At 44.7% G+C, this 25947-nt stretch overlaps 1 protein-coding gene and 1 long non-coding RNA gene across 2 annotated transcripts in view; one reads left to right on the forward strand and one right to left on the reverse strand.

Annotated features, from left to right (window-relative positions):
• Nucleotides 1-22106, forward strand: part of LOC126998519 (fibroblast growth factor receptor-like 1) — a 79899-nt gene extending 57793 nt beyond the window's left edge. Inside the window, exons 4-6 of the mRNA XM_050860268.1 lie at nucleotides 5657-5791; nucleotides 15566-15797; nucleotides 18057-22106. Of these exons, the coding sequence (XP_050716225.1) occupies nucleotides 5657-5791; nucleotides 15566-15797; nucleotides 18057-18178 (489 nt within the window). The 3' untranslated portion in view covers nucleotides 18179-22106. The remainder of the gene's footprint in view (nucleotides 1-5656; nucleotides 5792-15565; nucleotides 15798-18056) is intronic.
• Nucleotides 1-25947, reverse strand: part of LOC126998520 (uncharacterized) — a 121447-nt gene that overhangs the window by 59909 nt on the left and 35591 nt on the right. The window lies entirely within an intron of this gene.

Consider the following 25947-nt stretch of genomic DNA (forward strand, 5'->3'; position numbering starts at 1 on the left):
TGTCTGTCTGTCTGTCTGTGTATTTAACTGTTTCTTTGTGTATCTATGTTCCTGTCTCTCTGTTTATCTGTCTCTTTAAATAGGAGAACAAAATAGTCTCTCTCAATGTTCCTATCTACTTATCTATTTCTATGTCTGTCTGTCTGTGTGTCTGTTTCTGTTTGTCTGTGTCTCTTTATGATAAGAAAATAGTAAACATGTATTCTTTTCCCTAACTGAGCACCCACATGGCTCACTGCAACTTTCTTTTTCCATTATTTCGTCTCATGTAATTGTTATTGAGACTCAGCCCTTACCGATAACTGAAAGAGGACGAGGGGAAAGGAGAGGGATGTGTGTGTGTGTGTGTGTGTGTGTGTGTGTGTGTGTGTGTGTGTGTGTGTGTGTTCCGCCCAAATGTAGAAAGACAGGTCCCCGCTCTCTCTCTCTCTCTCTCTCTCTCTCTCTCTCTCTCTCTCTCTCTCTCTCTCTCTCTCTCTCTCTCTCTCTCTCTCTCTCTCTCTCTCTCTCTCTCTCTCTCTCTCTCTGTATCCTTAAAGTGTCTCTTCCCCGAGTTAATTTTTGCTTACCTCCCAGAGCTTCCTCCTTCCAAATGAACTGGAGAGATTTAATTGCAATCGAGGGTGAATCCAACCCCACCAAATGTATGTGGTAATTCCGGTGTTGCGTTGTGTTATTGGTGCTGCAGGTGGTGGTGGTGGGTGGAGGTGGTGATGAGGTGGTAGGGGTGGGGGTGGTGATGATAATGGAGGTGAAGGGTGAAAATGTGGTGGTGGGTATGATGGTGGTGGTAATTGTAGTGGTGTTTATGGTGGGGGGGTAGGACAGGTAGCAGTTATGGTGGTGGTGGTGATGACAGTTGAGGTGCAGGGTGAAAATGGGGTGGTAAGTATGATGATGGTGGTGGTGATTGTGGTGGTGGTGGTGGCGATGATCTGACAATAACGGAAATGATGAGCCTGATGATGACGATGATGGTGGTGTTGGTGGTGAGGGTGGTGACCTGACAATAGCGGTAATGATGAGGGTGATTGTGGTGATTGTGTGATTTCTTCTTACTCGTCCGTCTAACTCAGCACGATAACGGAAGGAATATCACATTCATTTCACGACTTCCTTTGCTCGGTGTGACGGGTGTCGTGCAAGCAATATAGAAGTTTCGTCCCATTACATCGTGCCGCCAAGAAATGGTAATAAAGACATATTGCATCCGGGTTAGGCTTCCGCGCACTGCCCTCACGTCCAGGGCCACACACACAAAAAAAATAATATTAACACATCAAAAGTTTTGAATATCATGCGGGGTAAAAGTGGCGAAACCTGTCATTTTTTCCTATTTTATTGCGCGTATTTCATCATTTCAAATATTCAAACACCAACTAATTTTTTTCCGTGGCCGCTCGTCTGCATGAAATACTATAATTCCTGCACACACGACGCTGCACCTTTTCTCCGTTTTCCCGGCGGTCGCGAGGCAACTATCAAGCAGTTTCCAGCCTCCTAAGAGCTTTGGAGAAAAGGAGGGAAAAGATGAAGTATTTTTTTCCCAGCTGCCAACTTAATAGCCTCATCAAAAAATGCTTAAGAGTTAAAAGGTGCGTTGATGAGAGTGTGAGCCCGCGCCGAGGAGGACGGGACACGGCGCCGCCACCACCACGCCGGCTTTCCCACCCTATACCTTCCTCCTCTTACACCCTCCGATACCTACCCTGCGCCGCCACTCTCCGCCTCCACCCCGCCGGCTTTCCCACCCCATACCTTCCTCCTTTTACACCCTCCGATACCTACCCTGCGCCGCCACTCTCCGCCTCCACCCCGCCTCCCCGTCAGCCGTGACATCCCGCCACCCTCACCGCCTTCCCACCGCACGCTCATTGCATCATTTTCCTTTCCCGCAACACACCTCTCCGCCGCCTCCAAGTCATATCACCCCCGTCACCTTTCCTTTCAATCGTCACTCCCCGACACACGCCAACACTACCCCCCCCCCCCCACCACGACCCACATCACCACTACCACCACCACTATTGCCAGTTCCATGTCATATACACCCACCACCACCACCACGGTCCACCTTTCATCCTTTCCAAGTCACACTCATCCACTCACCATCAGTCTATCACGTCCCAAATACGCACCACTACCTACCAACCCACCACCACCACCACCACCTTAATCACCACCACCACCTTAATCACCACCACCACCACATTACTCATCATCGCAGCGGCCACGGAGCTAATGGTTTTAATTCACGTATCTTTTCCCCTTTCAACACATTACACGCTCCAATACCGCTCCTCCATCTCCGCCTCCACCACCACCTCCCACAAAGCCGCGCCGCCGCTGCCATCCATCACCACCACACCTGCGGCCTGAAGGGATAACTCTTAGCGCTGCCATTGGCACTGTTAAAACCGTCACTGCTCCCCCTCACCCCCTACACCAGTGTTATTCACTAATTTTTGCAAGAGAGCCACTTTGGTTAAACACATTGATTTAGAGAGCCGCAGCTACTGCAAGTTAGCGTCCCTAGAGCTAGACGTGTCGCTGATGTTTCCCGTATTAGACACGTATGATTTCGCGCGGCCTAGAACTACGTAGACGTGTCGCTGATCAGTTTTCCCGTAGTAGACACGTATGATTTATGTACGACTAGGGCAGGGATGTTAGAATGTTATCGCTTACTGTGACTTTGTCTTCCATCTCACCTCATGAAAATATATATCTTTCTTGATAAATTATTAAATTATTTTTCTATGTATTTTTTTTATTAATTAATTTATATATTTTTCGAGAGCCGTGAATTGAGTCATTGCGAGCCGCCAGCGGCTCGCGAGCCGCGCAATGAATACCACTGCCCTACACCAAGCTAAGCTATAACAAATGCGAATCTCCCCCCCCCCCCTCTCTCTCTCTCTCTCTCTCTCTCTCTCTCTCTCTCTCAAAATATGTATATAGCTATCTAGCGGGTGGGTCGACCCCGCCTCCTGGCACACACACACACACACACACACACACAAACACACACACACACACACACACACACACACACACACACACACACACACATATATATATATATATATATATATATATATATATATATATATATATATATATATATATATATATATATATATATATATATATATATATATATATATATCAAATAATGAACGAAGTGTCGAGGCCAAATTGTGTTGTGAAATATATATGTTTGCCGGTCCAGATATTTTCAATTATTAGCCCATCCATTAAATTAAACTAAAATTGCTAATTAACCCCACTTCTCATTAAAAGTATATATAAAGGCATACGTTTTATTGTTTCAAAATAACGTCACAAAATTGAAACCTCTATAGACCAGGGTCATAAGCAAACGTTTTCAGTAATTGAAATTTATATAAATAACTGATTATGATGTATTATTTTGTTTTCAACACAACACATTAATCGTGAACTTATTCCTCCGTCTCTCTCTGTCTATATGTTTGCCTTGTATGTCAGTCCGTTTGTGTAGCTGTCCGTCTGTCTGCCTGTTTGCCTCTCTATATGTTTTCCAATCTATCTACCTATTTGTTTGTCCGGCTGATCAGCTGCTACCTAATCTGTCTGTTTGTTTGCCCGGCTGTGTTTGTCCTCCCGATGAGGGCTGTCCATGGCCTGGGACTGGCGGCCACCCTCCCCGGAATGGCCCGCTCGATGAAATATGATGAATTAGGCTTCCGCGCGGCCGGGCGTGAAATACTTAACTTCAGGCTGCGGGCAATAAGGTCCAGGACGGAGGTATTTATAGAGGAGAGGGTCGAGGTCCCCTGCCTGTGTACCCTCCGTCTCCTTCCCGCAACAACACGCCACTGATACCTCCCCCCTCGCCACGGACCACGGACCCCCCGACCCCTTACGGACCACGGACACCCTTCCCCTCCATAAAACCCAGCCCGGGAAACGTTACCGCAGTACTTCAGCGTCTGAGCGATGTTGAACGTGACCTGTTTCCTCGTATTTCATGTCCTTGTGTTTTCTTTCGATTATACTCAGATCCGTTCCGCGCTATACTTTTCCTCGCATTTCGTCACTTTTACGATTACTTAAGAGTTTGCTTCCGTAGTATACACAAGGCTTCTCTCAAATAATATACAAATCTCTTCTGAATTAGGCTAACGAATTTTAGCGCCGACGAAACTAATATCTTCTTCATTATTATGGAAGGTTTTCTGAACACATTATAAGAAGGAAACTTTTCATTCTGGTTCATCAGTTTTAACACCGGAGAAACTAATATCCTCTTCATTCTTACGGGAAGTTTTTGAAGCACAGTATAAGAAGGGAACTTTTTTTCTGGAGGGGTTATCAGCTTCTAGGCGATGGCGTAGTCTCAAGTTGGGCTCACTAGGAAACAAAAGACTGCTACCCTGCACACTTTCACACACGATTCAAACCTTTAAAGTGCACTCTCTTGAAAGGCAAAAGTGAGTCGAGACCTGTTTGACGTTTGAATGGATGAAGGGATTAATCAAGGGGATTTTATGGAAGCTCTTGTCGTGAAAAAGCGGGACGGGAGGCGTAGCATTGCGCTTCACCTGGACAACTTCATATTCAATAAAGGCAAAGGTAAAAAATAGTTCACGGATGAGTGGTGGTGAATGAAGTGGAGCCGCTATATTCGTGTGTGTGTGTGTGTGTGTGTGTGTGTGTGTGTGTGTGTGTGTGTGTGTGTGTGTGTGTGTTTATACGACTGAAACCTCCCAGACCAAGCTAGATCAATTATTAATGGCTAGGAAGAGTATAGAGTATCAGGTTTTCAGGAGCTTCCCTTTAAACGGCGGCGATAGGCCTCTTCCAGATCCCTTCATATATATTTCACGTGCACTCCACACCGTCAGCACCTGAGGGAGGGTTATTGTGCACTATTGGCTGCCTCATGTGTATACCTTTTCTTCCTCTTCGTCTTATTTTCCTTCTTTTCTTCGTTCTTGTTCTTACTTTTGTTTGTGGTTTTATTCTTTTCTTCATGCTCAGTTTTCTTCTTCCACTCCCATTCTCCTCATGTGTATATCTTTTCTTCCTCTTCGTCTTATTTTCCTTCTTTTCTTCGTTCTTGTTCTTACTTTTGTTTGTGGGTTTACGTTTTTCTTCATGCTCATTTTTCTTCTTCCACTCCCATTCTCCTCCTCCTTCTTCTTGACTCCCATTTTTGTTTATATTCCTTTTCTTCCACTTTCATTTGCTCCATTTTTACCTTTCCTCCTCACTTTTTATAGTTTTTTTTCTTCTTTCTTCTTTTACCTTCCACCTCTACTTCTCTACCACTTCTACTACTTTCCTCCTCTTCACTTCCACTTTTCTGTACCACATCCACTTCCCTCAATACCTCCTCTTCCACTTCCACCTCCTCAATCTTCACTCTCCACCTTTCATCCTTCATCTCCATTCTCCTTTCCCTCCACCTTCATCTAAACTTCCCTCTCCGCCTCTTTTTTTTCTCAACCTCAATCTCTCCCTTCACTCCAAATTCTACTCCTTAACTTCCGTCTCTCCTCATCCTCCACCTCCTCTTTCACTACCATTTCTAGTACCTCGTCCATTTCCCTTGAATACTCCTCACCACCTTCTTCCACCACTCACCCCTACGTCTGGATTCTCGCCGTAGATCGCCACGGGCGGCGGCGTGATCGCTCAGCTGGTGAACCTGACGGTGGTGGAGCCTCGTGCGGTCATCCCGGGCAGCGGCGAGCACCACGTCCAATCCGGCTCCACCATCTCCCTCGTCTGCTACATCGAACAGGTGAGTGGCTGATGATGGTCCTCTTTGGTTTGGGTTTTGATGGTGAGTGAGTGTGGTTCCGGTAACGGTTCCGGTACTGCGTTTGCTTTTTTTCTGCTTTTTTTTCCGATTTTGTTATATTAATGGATTCAGATTTTGCTTCTTTATGAATTTAGTTCTTTTTTTTCTTTATTTATTTTTAGATCTTACATTGTGCAAATTAATACTGGTTCGACTGTTGCTCTCTTTTTTTATATTTTTCCTCTTCCTTTTCATGATTTTGCTTTTAACGGATTATGCTTTTGCTTCTTTCTGGTTTTGATGGTTGTTCGGATGCTGCTTCTTTTAGCCTCTTTTTTAATCTTTTTTTTTCTTCATCCTTTTTGCCGATTTCAATAATAACGGATTCTGTTTTTCTTTCTCTCTGGTTTTGTTTCTTAATCAGCTGTTGCTTTCTTTTGTTTTCTTCTTTTACTTCCTTCTTATTCCTTTTCCTAATTTTACTGCAAACGTTTTTTTTGTTGTTGTTGTGTGTACATATTCAGTTCACTGTCTTTGTCTCTTTAAGGTCACTGTGTTGGTATGTCTGTTTGAGTGTCTGTCTGAATGTATATGTCCGTCTGTCTGTCTGTCTCTATCATAAACCTTAAATGACTCTTTCTTGTCCGGGTGTTTCATATATTTTTACTTCTTTACTCACTTTTCCTTCTTTTTACTTCTTGTTTTATATTCTCAGCCTTTTCCTTCTGCAGTGGTGTGTTTCTTCCTTGCTCCGAACTCTCCCTCCTCCCCCTCCGCAGTACTCGCTCCCCCTCGGCAAACACGTCACGTTCGTCTCTTTGGCACCAACATTGTTTTTTTCTCAGTCCTCAGGTTTTCCTCTCCTCTCACAGCGCCTCTGGGGAATGATCCGTCCATCTAAATAAGCTTTCTTGCCTCTCGCGGCTTCAATATTCCTCCCGTGACATAAAGAACGCTCCCATTGTGACCGATAAGGAAACGCTCATGCTCCTTTGTTTGTTTGTTTGTGTCGGTATGTGTGTGTGTGTGTGTGTGTGTGTGTGTGTGTGTGTGTGTGTGTGTGTGTGTGTGTGTGTGTGTGTGTGTGTGTGTGTGTGTGTGTGTGTGTGTGTGTGTGTGTGCGTGTGCGTGTGTGTGTGAATTCTATTCATCTCTGAATTTTAAAAGTTTTCCGTCATAAAGCAAAAACGTCTCCCGAATGAAGGTGAGATATCGCCCACAAGGCTCAAATTATTGGCATGCAATTGCGTGATGACAACATTTTCAAAGTGCAAAAGAAAGATGAATATTAAAAACTAATTAATAATCGACATAAGCGTGAGGCAGACCATGAAAGTCGATGTTTATGCTTTTACATAATTTTGATGCAAAGTAAGTTTCCTGAGCGCGGTGCCCATCAGCCGCGCGACGCTTCATTACCGGCGCAAAGGAGTTGATTAATGACCTACCTCACCGGGCTCTAATTTTCGATGCCAACACTTTTTAAAGGACGCCAAGCTCAAGGAATGGATCCCCACGTATTAATCAAGTAATTGGTGCCTCATTTACATTACCTTCACGAATACCAGAAGTGAGGACGGTGCAAAAATATTATCTCTCTCTCTCTCTCTCTCTCTCTCTCTCTCTCTCTCTCTCTCTCTCTCTCTCTCTCTCTCTCTCTCTCTCTCTATATATATATTTATATATATATATATATATATATAGAGAGATATATATATATATATATATAGAGAGAGAGAGAGAGAGAGAGAGAGAGAGAGAGAGAGAGAGAGAGAGAGAGAGAGAGAGAGAGAGAGAGAGAGAGAGAGAAGAATAAGACTTTATAATTATGCATTACACCCACTAGGCTTCCACTTTCAAAATGTTACCCAGTAATTTTAGTGAAACAGCATAATTAAATTTCATACAACACGTGTTACCGTGAACCCTGGCGGAGGTGAGCCGTAAGCCGCCGCGCTCTGCCCCGCAGCACCGTGGAGGCCGAGGCGGTCTCTCAGACGGCCACCAGAAGGCACCACCCATTGTCAATTGACCTCACTGAAGTGTTCACGCCGACGGACGTTGCAAACATTCACCACAAGTAAAGAGGCAGTGTGTGTGCATGACGCCACTGAGCCACCCGGGCGGATCGTGTTTACTTCATGGTGATGCTTTTCTTGGAATCAGACTTCTCTTTCAAGTGAACTATAACGCATCTGTTCCATCGCTTGTAAAGTAAAGCAAACATTAACCTGCGTTGTAAGGGAGTCGAAGAGCCAGCCAACCTGAGGCGGGAATGGCTATATTTACCTCCAAGCCGCGGCTGAGGGAGTAAATATCCTGACCTGCACTTATCCTCTTGGCCTCCAGCCCTGCGGAACGCCTCCTGCAGCTATAATTACACGCCACTCTCCCTTCATACACAGCTTTCCACGGCAGACTCCAGCTGCCTTTTTATCCACTTTCCTGCGGTCAGAATGTAATAGAGAAAAATAATCTCGAAACACAACATCTCGTTTAATGCTGCTTAATGTACACCACGGCAATTCGAAATTAGTAAACGTGACGGAAATTAGAACGTTCACTGGATGACGGTATTCCTGAGCAGCAAATATTCCTCCCTCCACCAAATGGGCGAGGAAACTGTCCGTGGCCAGCCAACACGCACTCACTCCCTCGTCACGGTTCCGTGCCCTCTGCTGCTGCTGCCGCCTGGGCCCCATCTGGCTCCCCGGCCTTCACACTGCACGCCCTGCTGCGGCTCCACCAACTGATGAGAGGGGCGGCAGCTTTGTGCCCGGCGGCGGTGGTGTTGAACAACTGTGACGACGATTGAGATGATGACGACAACGTTGACAACTGTGGCGATAATGGAGGCAATGGGAAAGGATGGGGAGATGATGATTAAAATAATTATGGTGATGACGACGACGACGGTGATGATAATGATGACTTAATTTATCAGACGAGCGCATAATGAGACAGTATATGAGGCAGTTGTTACTGCAAAAGCAAATAAAAGGTGCTCGCCATATGTATAAAAGACAAAGTACGTGACTGTGCAGAGAAAAAACAACACATAAATAATAATGAAATGTTGGAGTGAGAACTTAAACCTAAGCCCAGATAGAACACATGGGCACCATCTCTACTAGGAACAACATATCGTTGCCCAAGGCGTGAGTGCTGTGTCCCGTCATGGCTCGCTAACTTCTAAAACTTTAAATGTTGCAGAGTTTTAGCACACAGCACGTTGCGCGAGGCGTCAAATCAGCTGCAAGGCCCGCACCAAAAGAAATTTCAAGCCGAAAAATTAGCACTCAAAGGCCACACTTTAATTTTTTTTTCACGTGTCAATATCATGATTACCTTCGCCACGGAAATAGTCATTAACCTTGAGCGTAATGCCAAACAACACTAGAGAGACCGAGCGAGCCGAGGAGGGCCGCCTTTCAAGCCCCAGACTAAGGCCAAGCGGTGCTAAGCCTCAAGGGCAGGTGACCGGTGAGTGATCAGGCTTTATAGGCGCATCCATCCCCGTCACAGAGCCTCGTATTCATGACGGACGAGACCCTTCAGATGACTTGAGGGTGCAGCTCTGCCATGTTAACGGTCATCCCAGTAATGCTGAGTAAACACTTCTGGAGGGGATCCAACAAAACAGGAATGCTAGGCGAACGGCGTTTATGGTAATAATGAAATGGATAAATATCACGTAAGCGGTTCAAGGTGAGAGGGTGAGCTCGTTTGGCATAATGCTCAGGTAAACCCTCACCATTGTGTTTATCTCTGTCCCATATTCTCTTTCCAGAAATATATTGTAAAACTGTAGCTCTTGAATACAGCGGATGACATTCATGAAAAAGCCTCGTAACAAGAAATTATAACCCTACATCATAAATATAATCCCCAGTTACTCAGTACTTTAACAGAACTTACGTAACTTTTCATTAAACAGAGAGCGGTACAGGGGTCATCGAGGACGGGGTGCGGTCAACGTTACAGAAGCGAGTCCTCTCTCACCCCTCCCCGTCCCTTCCTAGAGTGAATGTTGCTTCACCGAGGACCGTCATGGTGGTGCTGCTGACCAAAAGACTCACACGGTTGGAAGAGCATTTCGAGTCACAAAGAGATAGAGGGTGAAATCAATACGGCGGAAGGGAAGCGCAGGGAGGCAGCGAATACATACAGTCAGGTTTTCCATGGGAGGGCAGTTCCACGTTTGCTGGCACCTATATGATTTGTTTATAACCGAACACATTTTGTCAAGTACAACTCTAACAATATCACGAGGCACTCGAGCGTTGCGTCCTTAAAACACACTGCTGGTGGTGATGAGAGCCACACGACCTGATCTGTGCCCATGTGAAAACTTATCCTTAACATTTTGACGGACCTAGAGTGAAACAAAAAAGGTATCAGGTCGTAGAAGATGAGTGACACCTGGGATTCAAAAGCTTATAAACTGTTACACGTCGCTGCTCTTATAATTATCCAATCTCACACGCAAAGATAAAACTAAGCTTATTCTAAACATCTTGTATGACCTTGAGTCAGAAAAAAGTATCAAGTCGTAGAAGATGAGTGACACCTGAAGTTCAAGAGCCAATAAAATGATCCACGTTGCTGCTCTTTTATCATAACTCATACGCAGAGGTAAAAATATATATATTCTACACCTCTTGGCAGTCAATAAGTACAGCAGCAAAAAGGAGAACGTAAAGGATGAGTGACACCGGGAGTTTAAAAACCTATAAACTAATCTATGTTTTTCCTCTTGTACTTCAGGGGAAAAAATAATCTTCTTGAAAGACAGAGTGAAGCAGCAAAAAGGAGCAATCAGTTAACTATGAGTAACAACTTAAGTGCAAAAACCTATACACCAATCTATGTCGCTGCTCTTACAACCGCATCTCGCACGGAGCGGTGGAACAAAATCACAACAAAAGACATCAAAAGGGGAATCTTCAATGCGTTTACTTATGAATTTATGCACCGTTGAAATGACGAACACGCACCACCGCGCCCTAAACAGCTCCCTCGTCTTACTTCCAGCTCATTAAGAGGTAAAGCGAAGGGGAAAGCGCGGGAAAAAGTCAGATGAGGAAGAGGAATTATGTCATATGGAGTTAGAAGGTCAGACACCATTCCCCGATACTGTTTGTTAATGCTATTCAGATTTGTATTATTTTTAAAGAAGGTGAGTGAGTGAGAAAGAGATAGGGAGAAGTGTGTGTGTGTGTGTGTGTGTGTGTGTGTGTGTGTGTGTGTGTGTGTGTGTGTGTGTGTGTGTGTGTGTGTGTGTGTGCGTGCGTGCGTGCGTGCGTGTGCGTGTGTGTGTGTGTGTGTGTGTGTGTGTGTGTGTGTGTGTGTGTGTCTGCAGGAGGTAAGAGTTATCGCTCCAGACTCAAAAAAATACTCAAACCAACACAATTTACAGGGCAGAAACACGCCAAAACACACACACACACACACACACACACACACACACACACACACACAACCCCTCCTTCCCCCTCCACAAAACCCCTCCCCCCCCACACCCATACACTCCCTTCCTTACACACCTTCCATCCATCCCATCGCATTTCTTTCCCCAACCTTCCATTAAAACCTTCCATTAAAACCTCGGTAACGCGTCTGTTTGCGGAATCGAACTCTGCAAATCAAGGTAACGAAGTCTATCCTCATTTCCTTGCTTATTTTCCCATCTGTTTCTACACGCGAGTGGGCGCCGCTTTTGTGGGAGCGTGTTGATTTACCGCTGCTTCAGGAACAGGCTCGAGAGGGTGCTGACGGGCGGCCCTGAGTCAATAACGCTGTGTCCTTCACCCATCTCGAGGATTTTGGGGCTAAATTTTAATGTGTTACCGCGATGATTAGTGGTGGTGGTGGTGGTGGAAAAAGTAGTAGTGGTATTATAGTAGTAGTATGCGAATGAGGATGACGATGAGTAGGAGGAAAAAGAAGAGGAAGAGAAAGAGGAGGAGGAGAAGGAGGAGGAAGAAGAAGAGAAGAATGAGGGAGGAGGAGGAAACATGGAAACATGGAAATGCAGGCAACAGAAAGCCTATTGGCTCATTACGAGGTCGCCCGCTTGGGTGATTTAATCTCCTCGACCGCCACTTGGGACTTGGTGAGCAGATGAAAGCACCTCGATATTGAGGAGCAGATGGAAGCCCCTCGTTATTCAGTTTACTCCCGACGCAGCGAAATGACGGTCGATTCTATATTTGAAGGAGTTGATGGTATTCGCATTTACTACTTCTGAGGGAAGATTGTTCCAGTGGCGGATGACTCGGTTTGAAAAGAAACTCCTTCCAATGTCTGTGTTGCATCGACTCGACTGAATGGGTAAACCGTTATTTCTAGTTCTTGAGTTGGTTTGCAGTTCAAAGAATTTGGAGTAATCGACGTTATTGAACTTTTTTAGATACTTGAAGACTTGAATCATGGAGGAGGAGGAGGAGGAAGAGGAGCTTTGCCTGCAGGCCTTCAGCTCTCAAATACTTTTCTAAATCCTGAGCTACTTCTCATTGTTGAAGATTGATGGAAAGGAGGCGTATCGTATTAATATGAACAAACTCCCAAATACTTACGTTAACTTAAAACCATGATAAAAAAAAATCCCCAACTGTTGCGTCTAAAATTAGCAAATACAAAAAAAGAGGAGAGTTACAGAATCTATGATAGAACTGCACTGCCTTTACCGTAAGTCTAACACTGTTCTATTCTGACACAAAAATGAAAAAAATAATCTTTAATCGTCAAGCCTAAAGTTAGCACAGTTTCCGAATCTGTGATATGACTGCACGGCCTCAAAGGATATATCAATTCTATTCTGATAAAAAAAATAATAATAACCAAAAAATATTATAATGGTCACGCCAAAAATTAGCACAGTTTCGAAGCATCTTTCAGCTTATGCATTAACCAAACTTCGTCTTTACCAAGAGGGAAATTTTTGATGTAACACAAATTGCGTCTCCCACCTCAGCTCTGCTTTAATAACACGATTATGTCTTCGAGCACTTGCTGATAACGCCTCGGCACTCGGATATTGAAAATCCTGCCTGGTGTGTAGCTGAAAGAATCATAATGTCTGGAATCACGGCGCAGAAAATGTTGAAATAAATGGCTGGGTCCTGAAGGTTAGGTTAAAGTTGAGCAACAAGTCCACGAACCTGACGCCTTCCAGACCACCTCCCCGAGGACGAGATATTTAGGGTGTTTATTCACATTCCAACGACGCAAGCTGACAGATCATTACGCTTATAAAAAAGGGAAAGACTGGACACTAACTTTAACACACACACGCAAGCACCCACCCACCCACACACACACACCCACGATTCCAGTCTGCATTCTGATCCGCGTCTGGCTTCGCTCTCCCACAGCTGACTGTCAAATGTCGAAAAGAGGCGAAAAAGTGGCAGAAATACCGCCGCCACTTGTCGAACTTTAAATAACTTGTGCGCGGCTGGGGCCCCTCAAGGCAGCGGCAGCAAGGGACAGCGCGGCTTCACGGGCTTCTGCATTTTAACGTCGAAGACAAAACCCTCCCGAAAGCCGTCACGTCCAAGGCCATATTGCACTTTGCGGTTGCTCTGTTCATTTTTTTTTATTGTTTTCATAATTATTTTTACTACTATTGCTCTTACTATTGGTGAGCAGCGTATTATTATTTTTCATTAGTTATTTTTTTGTTGTCTCTCAAGTTGTTGTTCTTGTTGTTCCTGCTGCTGTTTCTTCCTTCCTTTCTCCATCTGTCCACTCTCTTTGTTCTTCATGTAGTTATTCTCCCTCTTCATTTTTTACTTTTACTTTCTCACGTTCATTTATTTTCCCCTTCTTCTTCTTCTTCTTCTTCTTCTTTCTCTTCTTCGTCCTCCCTAACGATTTGTTGCCGAGGAATCTTTGCTTCGCTTATACGATGATCCAACGCACACAGAAGGGCGGAGGGGGGGTGGGGGTGGGGGGCAAGAACTGACTTTACATTCTCAGTAGGGTGTCAGAGGGTGGGTGGGGAGGCGGGGTATTGAGTGAAGGCTGAAGGATGCGGGATGTGATAGTAGGGTTTCACTTAGAGCGAGCGAACTTCTTCCTCTGGCAAATTTATAATCGCTGAAGGCTTTTAATGACACTAATGAGACTTGCCTAGGAAGCATATTACTGACATCGCAAGAATTTTTCCCGATCTATTCCCTATTTTTCTGCCTTTCCTGCCACCGTAGCGTCTCCTCGCGGCCTCCTTTATCTTGCGCAGAGAGAAATCACGCCTTGAATCTCCAGATTATTAATCACGTAAGCCTGTCAGGAAGCTTCTTTTAAAATCACTGAGTTGGGTCGGCAATAAAACGGGATAATAAATGACTTGCCAGCACAAGCAGCGGCCATCTGAAGCCAATTTTCTTGTCGCTTGCCAAACTTAAGGCGCAAGGGTAGGCACACGGGCGGCGGGAGGCACCTCGACGCCGCCCCACCACTGCGAAGGTCAAGGCGGCAGACTAACGCGCTCACGGATAGACTTTATGTGGCGGTAACTGCGCGAAACTGCCGCCAGAAATTCATGCCGAGATATTGGAGTGAGGCTCAGCAAAATGTTTTTCCGCGGAGGGCCGGCGAGTCGCGGCTTATGCACGCAGATGTTGTCCTCGCGGCGGCCAGGTGACCTACGTGGCGGCGCGTGAGCCTGTCACCTGCCACTACCGGCGCCCGAGGCCTCGGGGTGAGTGGCGGCGGGGCATTACTCACCTGCTGCTTGCCGCCCTGACCCCCCCCCCCCTTCTCTCTCTCTCTCTCTCTCTTACTTTTCTTTCTTTTTCTCTTTCATTTTCCCACTCTCATTCTCACTCCTACACACTCTCTCTCTCTCTCTCTCTCTCTCTCTCTCTCTCTCTCTCTCTCTCTCTCTCTCTCTCTCTCTCTCTCTCTCTCTCTCTCTCTCTCTCTCTCTCTCTCTCTCTCTCTCTCTCTCTCTCGCGAAGGGCCTGCGGGAGCCAGACCTTTTAGGAGACACAAAGAGCGGCGCACCGGCCACCTCCCAAAGTTACTCCGCGGCCCATGAAGCATTTTTCCTGATCACGACAACCTGTTCCCCGGAGCCGCAGCAGGACAGGTGTGAGCGCCGCCCTCGACGACCTACATATTACGCGGTGCAATTTTGATGTGTTTCGGTAACCGTCCGCAAACCTATATTTCTTTTTTTTTTTTGATGCGGTGTTTTATGCATATTTTATGAGCAGAAGATGGAAAGTTAAACTGCTGTCACAATATGGAAATTAAACTCAAAACTCATCAGGGAAATGTTCCATAGAATTTATATTTTGGTTATTGCATTGCCTCTCTCTCTCTCTCTCTCTCTCTCTCTCTCTCTCTCTCTCTCTCTCTCTCTCTCTCTCTCTCTCTCTCTCTCTCTCTCTCTCTCTCTCTCTCTCTCTCTCTCTCTCTCTGCATGTATGTGTGTACGCATGTGTGTATGTATGTGCGTATGTGTGCATGTATAAATGTATACATTCAGCAGTTACAAACAACACTAAATATGTTAGCAAAGTTTGTAGTATAATTATTTTAAAATTAAGTTCGTTTTTGACCAATTTCCAGTGTAATTTTTAGGTCATTTTGGTATATAACAGGTCCTCTTTGTTGAAAAATATCTTATTACAAAGTTAATGCAGCTGAGGTCTTCACATTAATCACTGCAGTTCCCTCCACCACCCCTCCCCCTCGTCTACCTTCTCCCTCCACCGCACCCTACCGGCCCCTCCCTGCCTCCTTCCCCCCCTCACCTCTCAGGCCCCTGCCCGCCCCCAGAGCCCCGCGGCGCCGCAGTACATCTTCTGGTACCACAACGCCCGAATGATCAACTATGACCGGGAGCGTGGCGGCGTGAGGGTCAACATCGAGACGGGGCCGCAGGTCAGGTCACAGCTGACCGTGACGCGCGCCACGCGTGTCGACTCCGGCAACTACACGTGCACCGCCGCCAACACCAGAGCCGCCTCCATCACGGTCTACGTGACGGAAGGTGAGCACGCACGCATGCACGCACGCACCTTCGCGCGCTTGCGCGCACACACACACACACACACACACACACACACACACACACACAGACACACACACTTCTCTTTTATATTTATGTGTGTCCAATTGCTACTCACACTTTATTGCTATATATTTTCAAAAACAACTTCCCCATTAGCCCTATAAAGTTATTCACCCTGTGAATTACAACTAGTTATGCATATTTGAGCCGCATGGCTGCAATTGCCGTAAAAATGTATCAATACCATTATTATTATCATTATTATTATTATTATTATTATTATTATTATTATTATTACTATTATTATTATTGTTATCATTATTATTCCTAATGTAAACATTACACACTCATACAATAAAACATATTGGTATCATTACACACGTAGATGAGCAGATAGACTGATGAATTGAAATAACAGATGTATAGGAACACGTACCTTGATTTTGAGGGCCGATATACAGCTTTCACAAATATGCAGGTTGCCATACGTAACAGGCATGCGTAAATCAGCATTCAACCTGTTAGGAATTGCGACAAAGACTTAATCGTTACAAAGTGACTTTAAATTAATGTCTGGTCAGTCAGCACGGCGCAATTTTGGAAAACATAATGATGCATGAACTGCATAACGTAACACCGTACAAATTATATTTTTGGGAGATTAATGGATTAATAACGAGGTAACGCATGACCCTTTTATATCAATTTTCCACGTCAAACAAACTCATCAGTTAGATTAAATGACCAGCGCAGTGGCAGCGTTATTATGGAAGCTGTGGCGCGACGAAGTGACCTTGCAGAACTTATTAGTGACCTTAATAATATAGTGTATTTGCTGTTAGTTCGCTTCCTCGCCTCTAAGAGGATTATGTGTGATACGTCCTGGCAACAGCGACGCTTAACACCCAACCAAGACACGTCAGCCTTCCGCGGCGGTGCACGTGGACAGCTTGGCTACAGGTTTCCAGGCAATCAGCATAATCACATGTCCTGACAAGTCTTAACGTGTATGCCATTTTGCCGGCACTCTCCCGAGGCGCTTTACACGCACTCTTTTTACTCGTTCTGGATGCAGAAACAGAGGACGAGCTCCATATTCTAAAGTTTTCGTTTCGTTTTGACAGTCCCTTGAACGGTTGAGGGAGGCGATGCTTGTTTGGCATATTCGGTTTGCTTTTCAAATTTCCTACAAGATAACAATAAATATGAAACTTCAAATGATATATTATTGAAATCTTACTACGCATATCCTAAATTACAATATTTCAGTACTGAGGTGGCATAATGTTTCAAGCTAGAGAAAGTACATTTTCACTTCATTGTTATAACTACTTTACAATATATAAAATTTTGATGCCTTGCCAAGATTTCTCGTTTCTGGGAAGATGGCAATTTCATAATAAAGTTTAGCTCTCTCTAGATTTATTTGTTTTGGGATGTGGCTGCATCTTCAAAATAAAATTGGTGCACTTTTCGCTTCCTGCGGTCTGACTCATCTGCGTTCACAAAGAAGTCTTAATTTTCTATTCTCCAATATATATATATATATATATATATATATATATATATATATATATATATATATATATATATATATATATATATATATATATATATATATATATATATATATATATATATATATATATATATATATATATATATATATATATATATATATATATATATATATATATATATATATATATATATATATATATATATATATATATATATATATATATATATATATATATATATATATATATATATATATATATATATATATATATATATATATAATGAAAAATCAGTCTCCGCCTCGACAAGTTATCGTTCTATAAAAGCGTCAGAATCACGCCCCACTCGCCGACAACTTCTATATCAATCGGAAGTTCACTACTACTTAACTTAATTCCTAAGAGTTCCTTCTGTAAGTTCTGAACGGGCGCTGAACTATTTGTCACTTTCGCTTTCTCTTTGATCGCTCTGAAGAAATGTCATAATAACAAAATTTTATAATCAGGAATAGGGCTTTGTTGAGTTACATCTGTATACTAGTTCAACGGCTCAAGTTTCCAAATAACAAATGTTTAAAGGCGTTTTTAAAAGCAAGAAAGTCGACATTAACATTACATATGACAAAACATACAAATAATTCAATAGGTATGTAAACATTTTTCTTTACTGATTTATCTATATTTATCTATTTATCTATATGTTTTCTCTGGTGGACAGATAACCAGATCGCAGCCATCCAACCCCGCGCGATGGACGCCGCCGGGTCCCTGCGCCCCTGCCTGGCCCTCCTGCTGGCGGCGGCGGTGGTGGCCGAGGCTCTGTCCCACTCCACCAACTGACCCACCCACTGGCCCGACAGCCCGCCCGCACGGACAGGCTGTGCCCGGCGGGGGCGGCTGATGTGACTTCCCAGGACCACCGCACAGGGAAAAAAAAGGGCTCAAGTATCACCCGTAAGTGGGGGGGCTCGGCCCGGCACCATGACCCCGAAGAACAGCGAGTGCAGCGTAAAGTGTCTTGTTCTACACAGTTTCATTGTGGTGTCAACGGACCAACGACACTGACGAGAATGGCCGCCCTGGTAATGGCGCCTGTCTCGCGTGATGGATGCCTTGCGGTGCGTGAAAGTGTTCCTGCTCACTCCCAGAGGGCGACATTTCTGTTCCCTCCTCCCCTGAAATACCTCGGGTGGCGCGCCCCGGCTGGGGCAGTTATTCAGGTGGAAAAAGAGCGAGAAGTGAATGAATACAGTTGCCGCCAATGTAGAGTGATACCGAAGTGTGAAAAAATACCGTTTTTTTTTTTTTAAAGCAGCCTTGCAAAAAGACTGAGGCAATACAGTCGCCAACGTCACTATGGTAACTAGATGACTTCCGCGTCCGGCGGCGGTCAGGGGAGCATTTATTAAATAGACCTTAAGGGAAACGAGCAGCGTGTGAGCTTAGGAAAGAGGAGGAAGCTTTTCTAGGATGTAAAAACGGATACTGCTAGTACAGGTGATACTCTTCTTGAACATATAATTTCTAAAGACTGGAGGAAAATATCAGAAGAGGAAGACAAACTCAAGGAGCTTAACATGAGGTGTGTATGAATCATATTTATATAGACGACATTAGCAAAGTAACAAGGTTAATACGAACTGAATTCCTTTTCGAAGGAAAGTATGTAGTTTTAATACATGTATACGTGTGTGTGTGTGTGTGTGTGTGTGTGTGTGTGTGTGTGTGTGCGTGCGTGCGCGCGCGCGTGTGTGTGTGTGTGTGTGTGTGTGTGTGTGTGTGTGTCACTCCTCGCTGAAGTGACGCGATATCTTCAGCCTATATTTCATCCAAGCTTGAGGGTCGGAGGGACGCTGGACTCGGCTTATGTAAAGAAGACAAGACTACGAGCGTGATGGATGGACGGGCGGGGGAGAACGACAGGACTGTTATGGAAGGGGTTTATCTGGAGGACGAGGGTTCTGGAGGAGCTGATCGGCGGGGAGGGACAGCTAACAGATGGATGGATGAGGCAGGTGGAGAAAGAGGTGGTTTCTTGTGCTGGACAGAAAGAAATGTTTGAGGAATAGGAAAAGTTAAACGAGCGCGGTGTATGAGGTATGGTGTGTCACAGGAACAGACTGTGATGAACGATGAACTGAAATGAGACGAAGAAAGAGAGCAACATAAAAAAAAAAAAAACGTCGACACTAAAGGAACAGGGCTGAGGTGTTGGCAGTGAAATGAACAGGTGGTGAAACGGACAGGTAGTGCAATGAAGCGGTGAAATGGCCGAAAACAACGTGTGTCCTTATTTACCACTTAAGAAAACACCCTAAACGATTTTGTTAGAGTTTAAAAAGTGCCAGCCACCCCTCTTCCCCCCCCCCCCCCCACACACACACTTTCGTCCTCAACAGCCTCGCCACACTGAGCCGCAAGAGCCACTGCCACACACTCGCGGGCCGGCGGGGCGAGGGACGGAATATCAACACGACCTGCGGCGCCGTGCATCACCCGCCCTCTGAGGAGCACCGCCGTCCCTGCCCCCACACCTTCCACCACCCTAACGAATGACTTCCATGAATTTCTGCTCGTACTCAACGATTAATTCCTCCCTAATATAATGAAAACGGTATAGCGAGCGTGTCATTAAAAGAAGATAAATCATTAGCGTCATTTTCATAATATCGCCGATTAAGTTCGCACTCATGGAAGTTTACGAGGTATATTTTTAATTAAAGCGATCTAAATATTAGTGATGTGGTAAGTAAGAGGACGAGACAAAGGAAGCATGAGAGGAATTTCGGCTCAGAAACGCTTTATCAAAATTAGAGATTGTTATATTCCCCGCGATCGTTTTACCGTCATTATTGTATCGTTAGTTATCATATTAGCATAATAATGAATACATCAAGTTGAAAATGATTTGATTAGACGAGAAAATGACGGCAGAGAGGATGATGACGATGATGATGATGGAGTGTGTGTGTGTGTGTGTGTGTGTGTGTGTGTGTGTGTGTGTGTGTGTGTGTGTCAGGGGGGCCGCTTGGCGTTAGCTCCATGTGCCTGTCGGGTCAAATTCAAGGTTCATCACAGCAAGGTAAGACTGCACACTAACACGCTACCATGGATCTTTACCCCTTCCATCCTCCACCCTTACCCCTCCCGAGGCCTCTCCACCTACTATCGTTCTTCCACCTATCTACTCTCTGCATCTCCACCTATCGCTCTTTTTCACTGTACCAACGTATCTCCACAAATCGATAGTTCTTCTCCACCTTTCCACTTTCCTTACATTCTCTCTCCACCGTCGACGGCCCCTCATGCACTGCTCTCGTCCCTTCACCCAACGACAGAACCCCAGCAAGTCCTTTTAAGCCTCTCCATCCGCCGTCCCTGCACCCTCGACGTCTCCTCATGCACTGCCATCGTCCCTTCACCTACCGAGAACATCCCAGCCAGCCAGCCCCTATAAGCCTCTCCATCCGCTGCCTCTTACTACACCCATAGGTTTTCCACCCTCGACATCTGCTCACAATCCGTCGGCTTCTCTCAACCCTCAGCGTCTCTCCTCTCGCTGCCACGCTCTCCTGCATGAGGGGACGCGTGACCTTTGCGGGTTATGAAATAGTGAAGGGTTCTTTCTGAGATTGAGACAGACGGTGAGCAAGTGAAGGTTATGCTACGTGTTTGAAAATGTGTGTGAGGATTACGGAAAAGGTGACTGTGTGATGGCTTGGTATTTGTGAGTATGGAGGTAGTGTGTGTGTGTGTGTGTGTGTGTGTGTTTTGTGTGTGTGTGTGAGAGAGAGAGAGAGAGAGAGAGAGAGAGAGAGAGAGAGAGAGAGAGAGAGAGAGAGAGAGAGAGAGAGAGAGAGAGAGAGAGAGAGAGAGAGAGAGAGAGAGAGAGAGAGAGAGAGAGACACTATGGGGACGGGAAAGAATGGCCTGCATAATCTGTACAAATTATTCATGTTCGGAGACGAAAGGCAACCCTGACGTGTTCCTGCGTGTCGTGTCCCGGATCACTGTTCCCTCACCCCTCGGCTGTTGGCACGCCGTGGCCCTGCCTCGCCACCAGCTGACTGTACATAGAGGACTAGTCCAGTAAGGGCAAATGGCCGTGTCGCTGTAGCTGTCTGGAATGTTTGTACCGCTGAAATGGTGTGGGCGCGTGTGCCCGACTGGCTGTTCGTTGCTCTCGTTCAAGTTTTCGCACTGGATGTTTCATTTCGCACTCGGGCATCGCCGCACGTTCATGGTTCTCTTCTCTCAGAGACATTACAGCTAATTATTTTCTGTGTAAGCTCACATACCGCACACACTTTTGTCGTACAAAATTTTCATGAACTCGACATGTAAATAAAACAAAATGTCATTCAAAAGAAGTACATACAAGGTCGTACACAGACATACACACATCCATACCCATGATATGAATGCTTGTTGTGTGAAGACCACCAGGGAGGCGGCGGGCGTACCTCCCCCAGAGCCTCACTGTGCACTATCAGCGAGTCTGTGGCGTCCCCCTAACGCGGGGCGTCCCCGGACACACCCCAGGCCCGGGGCTGGGGCAGGGCCGCGCGTCTGTCGTGTTCCTGATATTCAGCAGTGAACACGACGTCCCCGAAGCGCCGCCCGGCCCGGCACCCCGGCAGGAGGCGGGACATTGCCGCTTGTCGGCGCCCCTCGAGGCCGCACTGTCTTACACTCGATGTTCTTATTTACCCGTAGGTGTACCATAACCTTTACTGTAAAATGTTATTTTTGTAAAAATAAATTATGTCGCAGCAACTCCCAAGTATCAATTACATTACCCGGTAAAATAACTCTGTTTGTCTGTCTGTCTCTGTCTGTTTGTCAATATACATATATATATATATATATATATATATATATATATATATATATATATATATATATATATATATATATATATATATATATATGCATGTATAATGTAAGCAGAATCAAAGGTAAGTCAGCTCAAGGAAATGCGCCTTACAAAATTTTCGCCGCCAGCCCCCAGAACCGCCCCACTTTCCAAAGATTCTTCCGCCTTTCCTCTTCTCTGTTATGGAAATTCAGGACGAAGAGAAACACGAGCCACGTAAAGCTGCCTACACACGGCAACCTTTTGATGGACTGCCGTGACTGAGAGCGCCGCCATGGCATTCACGATATAAACCGAGTACTGCCGTGCTCGACCCTAGCACGTAGAAATAGACAGCTTCTGTAATACCGTTATTGTTACTGATTCTGTAATTACTACTACTACTACTACTACTACTACTACTACTACTACTACTACTACTATTACTACTACTATTGCAACTTCTGTTACTACTACACTCTTTGGATTCTTTTTAGGAGCAGCGAGTAGCGGGCTTTTTTTTTTATTAATGTTTACTTTTTTTGTGCCCTTGAACTGTCTCCTTTGCTGTAAAAAAAAAAAAAAAAAAAAAACTACTACTACTACTGCTACTACTGCTACTTCTACCACCAGTACTACTACTACTACTACTACTACTACTACTACTGCAACTACTGTTACTACTACTACTACTACTACTACTACTACTGCATATGCTGCTTCTATTGTTACTGCTACTACTACTAGTACAACCACCAATACTATCATTATTCCTTATTCAGTTTCAATAATCAACAAGAGGACCTTTACCTCGAGCTGCATAGTCACTTTTATGCACCGTAACGAACCTTAACTTTACTTCAACATCAGTTCCAGTGCCGATAAAGTTACTTCATCAATATATGGAAGCGGCTCTCTACCTTCAGTAACCTTTGAATGTATTAATGACTATTATTTACTGCAAAAGTATGTTGAGGAAGTGAGACCAAAGAAAAAGGTATCTGGTATGACTATAATTATTACAATGATGATGATGATAGTGGTGGTGATGGTGGGTGATATTAATGAAGAAGAGGAGAAATAGGAGGATAACCGATGTTTTCTTCAGACAGCAAGGTAGATATTTTCATAACGAGATGCAGCAAGATATACTTTAACATATGCATGATCAGACTCTTTTTTTATCGAATACGACGCGATCATGAACGTAGGGATGCGGCTGATACAGAGATAAGTCACGTTCTGCAGCACTATATCATTTTTATCTACGCGGAGAGCGGCCCCAAATGACGGGTGCCAAGAGTAAATCGGGAAAAATCAGGTCGCTGTTTCTTCGTCCCAAACCTTCAGACACGATCACTTAAGTAATCTTGAACTGAGAATTTAAACAAACTCTGAAGTGTAAACGATCATCACATCCTCAGTCACAGGACGAATACTAGAAATTCTGGTGCTCTGATAAAAAAAATCATAGATAGTACTCAGACTCGTTTAATCAAGAGATCGCTCACTAGCTTGGAATATGACGGAGGGAAGAAGAGGAACTGCTCGCATTTTACTAATATGGTGATCGTAAAGGAGATAGAATACAACTGACGCGTGTCTCTCAACAGAAACAATGACATAAACATCAACGAGCCTTGCAAGTTCAGCTACTCCATCCAAACATCGACTATTCTGACCCTCAGGGAACAGGAGGAAGCCGGCCCAACCCTCCGGATCCTTAAAGGGAGACTGGTTTGGGCCTCCGCCTTCCTTGGAGCCTCGGCCAGCTCCGGTGGGCACAGGTAATGCTTCACCTCTTTTTCAAAATTTTACGTTTTCTATGTTTTTAGTGTCTACATATCGGGGAGTAGTGCGGTAAAAGAGAAATTGTTTCAAAAATTATTTCACGTCATGTCTACGTTACACTTTCCTTTCCAGCAAGTTTCATCATTTTTATGTTTCACGAAAACAAAATGGCTGGAAACCTGACACATAACAGTATTTGAAAATGCATTTTGAAGTAAAAGAATATGGCAACGCTCAAAACACAGTGACTAGTTTCAAAATATATAAAAGTGTTCATGTAAGCGGCAATAGAAAGACTAGAGAACACTGATCTGTTATGAGTATTTCGTCAGCCGCAACAAACAGGACTCAAGAACTTTACTAATACTGTTCTGGCGCCTTAACACGCGAACGGGGTAATATTAACTAACGCTGTCCAGGAAGATGCAACACAAGGACGGATGAGCTGATCTAACATTGTACTGGCAGTGGCTGCAACACGCGAGTATTACCGTTCAGTAGCTGCAACACAACACGAGACGCGGACAACGGAATCGGAATGCATCGAAAACTTGTCCCGCCACGATAGCACGAAGCAATCCTTTTTTTTCTTCTTATGGCGCTGGTAGGCTTATTGGTGGGGTCTGGTGGTCCGCCCAACCCGCTATGGTACAGGCAGTGTTTTATCGCAGCGTCACTCCTGTATGTGGTGGCACGGCAAGGCAGGAAAACAGGAAGTAGCTGGTGCAGGTGAAGATACAAATTAATTACTGATACCTGCAAGGGACTGATTTGTTTGATGTGACTACAGCACGGAACTAAAGGCTGATGCTCCGTGTATTGTGACGTTGTTGTAGGCTATAGGTACCATTTCCTTTGTTTTCGATGGGGATCAAAGTTGACTTTCGGCGTATCGATATAAAGTATATTAAATGACTGGCTACACAATTTTATGATCGTTACAAACATATAATCTAAAACAATAGATGTTACTAGACAAAATTTAGCGTATGATTTTTTTTTTCGCTAAAAAAGTTGTATGGAACAAATGGGAGGCTGGTGCCTTGATCTTTCCCCTGCTCCTTAGTCCCCCCCCCCAGCAAAGGTCAGGCACAGCACCCAGAGCCGCAGGGGGAAAATGCACTCCAAACCAGCCTTTCGAGAGAGAGAGAGAGAGAGAGAGAGAGAGAGAGAGAGAGAGAGAGAGAGAGAGAGAGAGAGAGAGAGAGAGAGAGAGAGAGAGAGAGAGAGAGAGAGAGAGAGAGAGCGAGTGCGTGTGCGTGTGTGTGTGTGTGCAAACATATTTGGTCAGGCTTTTTCTGCTGTTGCTTTAAGAAAATCTCAATTCGTCCAGAACAAACCAAGAGGAAAAACTCAACACAGTACTTGGGAAATAGACATTACATCCAACCTATTCTAGAGACCACCATACAATATCGACGTGTTATCCCCCCCCCCCCCCCACCTTTCCACTGCTAACTTCTTTATTTATCTACGTTTAATCATTCTGGTACTACATCCCTTCCTAATCTTCACACCTGATAACAGTTTCGCCGGGTATGATCCACCCAACTTGCACCCCACCACGAGTGAGCGAAAGAAACAACGCAACCTGCCTCCACAAGACCGAACAGAAATGTGAAGCTCTAGAGGACGTCACAACATCAGCGCCGCGGGCCACGCAATGCTCACGTGAAAATGAAAGCGTGGGGAGAGTAGTTCCTATTTTGTGGGAACAGCGTGTTGAAGTAATTTTTTATATACATTTTGCTTAAATCTTGGTTTCTTTCCTTAAGCGCAAAAAAAAAAAAAAAAAAAATCCGAGCAAGACATGTTTATTCCTTGGTGTGGCGTGCTTCGAAGGAAGAAAATCCATAATATTTTCAGAGGATTATGAAGCTATGAAAGGAATGTGAAGTCATAGCATTCCAATTAGGAGGCAAAGTCTCGACTCCTCCCTTGAGGCTTCCTTTCCGGCATGTCT

This window comes from Eriocheir sinensis, chromosome 14 (assembly GCF_024679095.1).
Source record: "Eriocheir sinensis breed Jianghai 21 chromosome 14, ASM2467909v1, whole genome shotgun sequence".
Lineage (NCBI taxonomy): Eukaryota > Metazoa > Arthropoda > Malacostraca > Decapoda > Varunidae > Eriocheir > Eriocheir sinensis.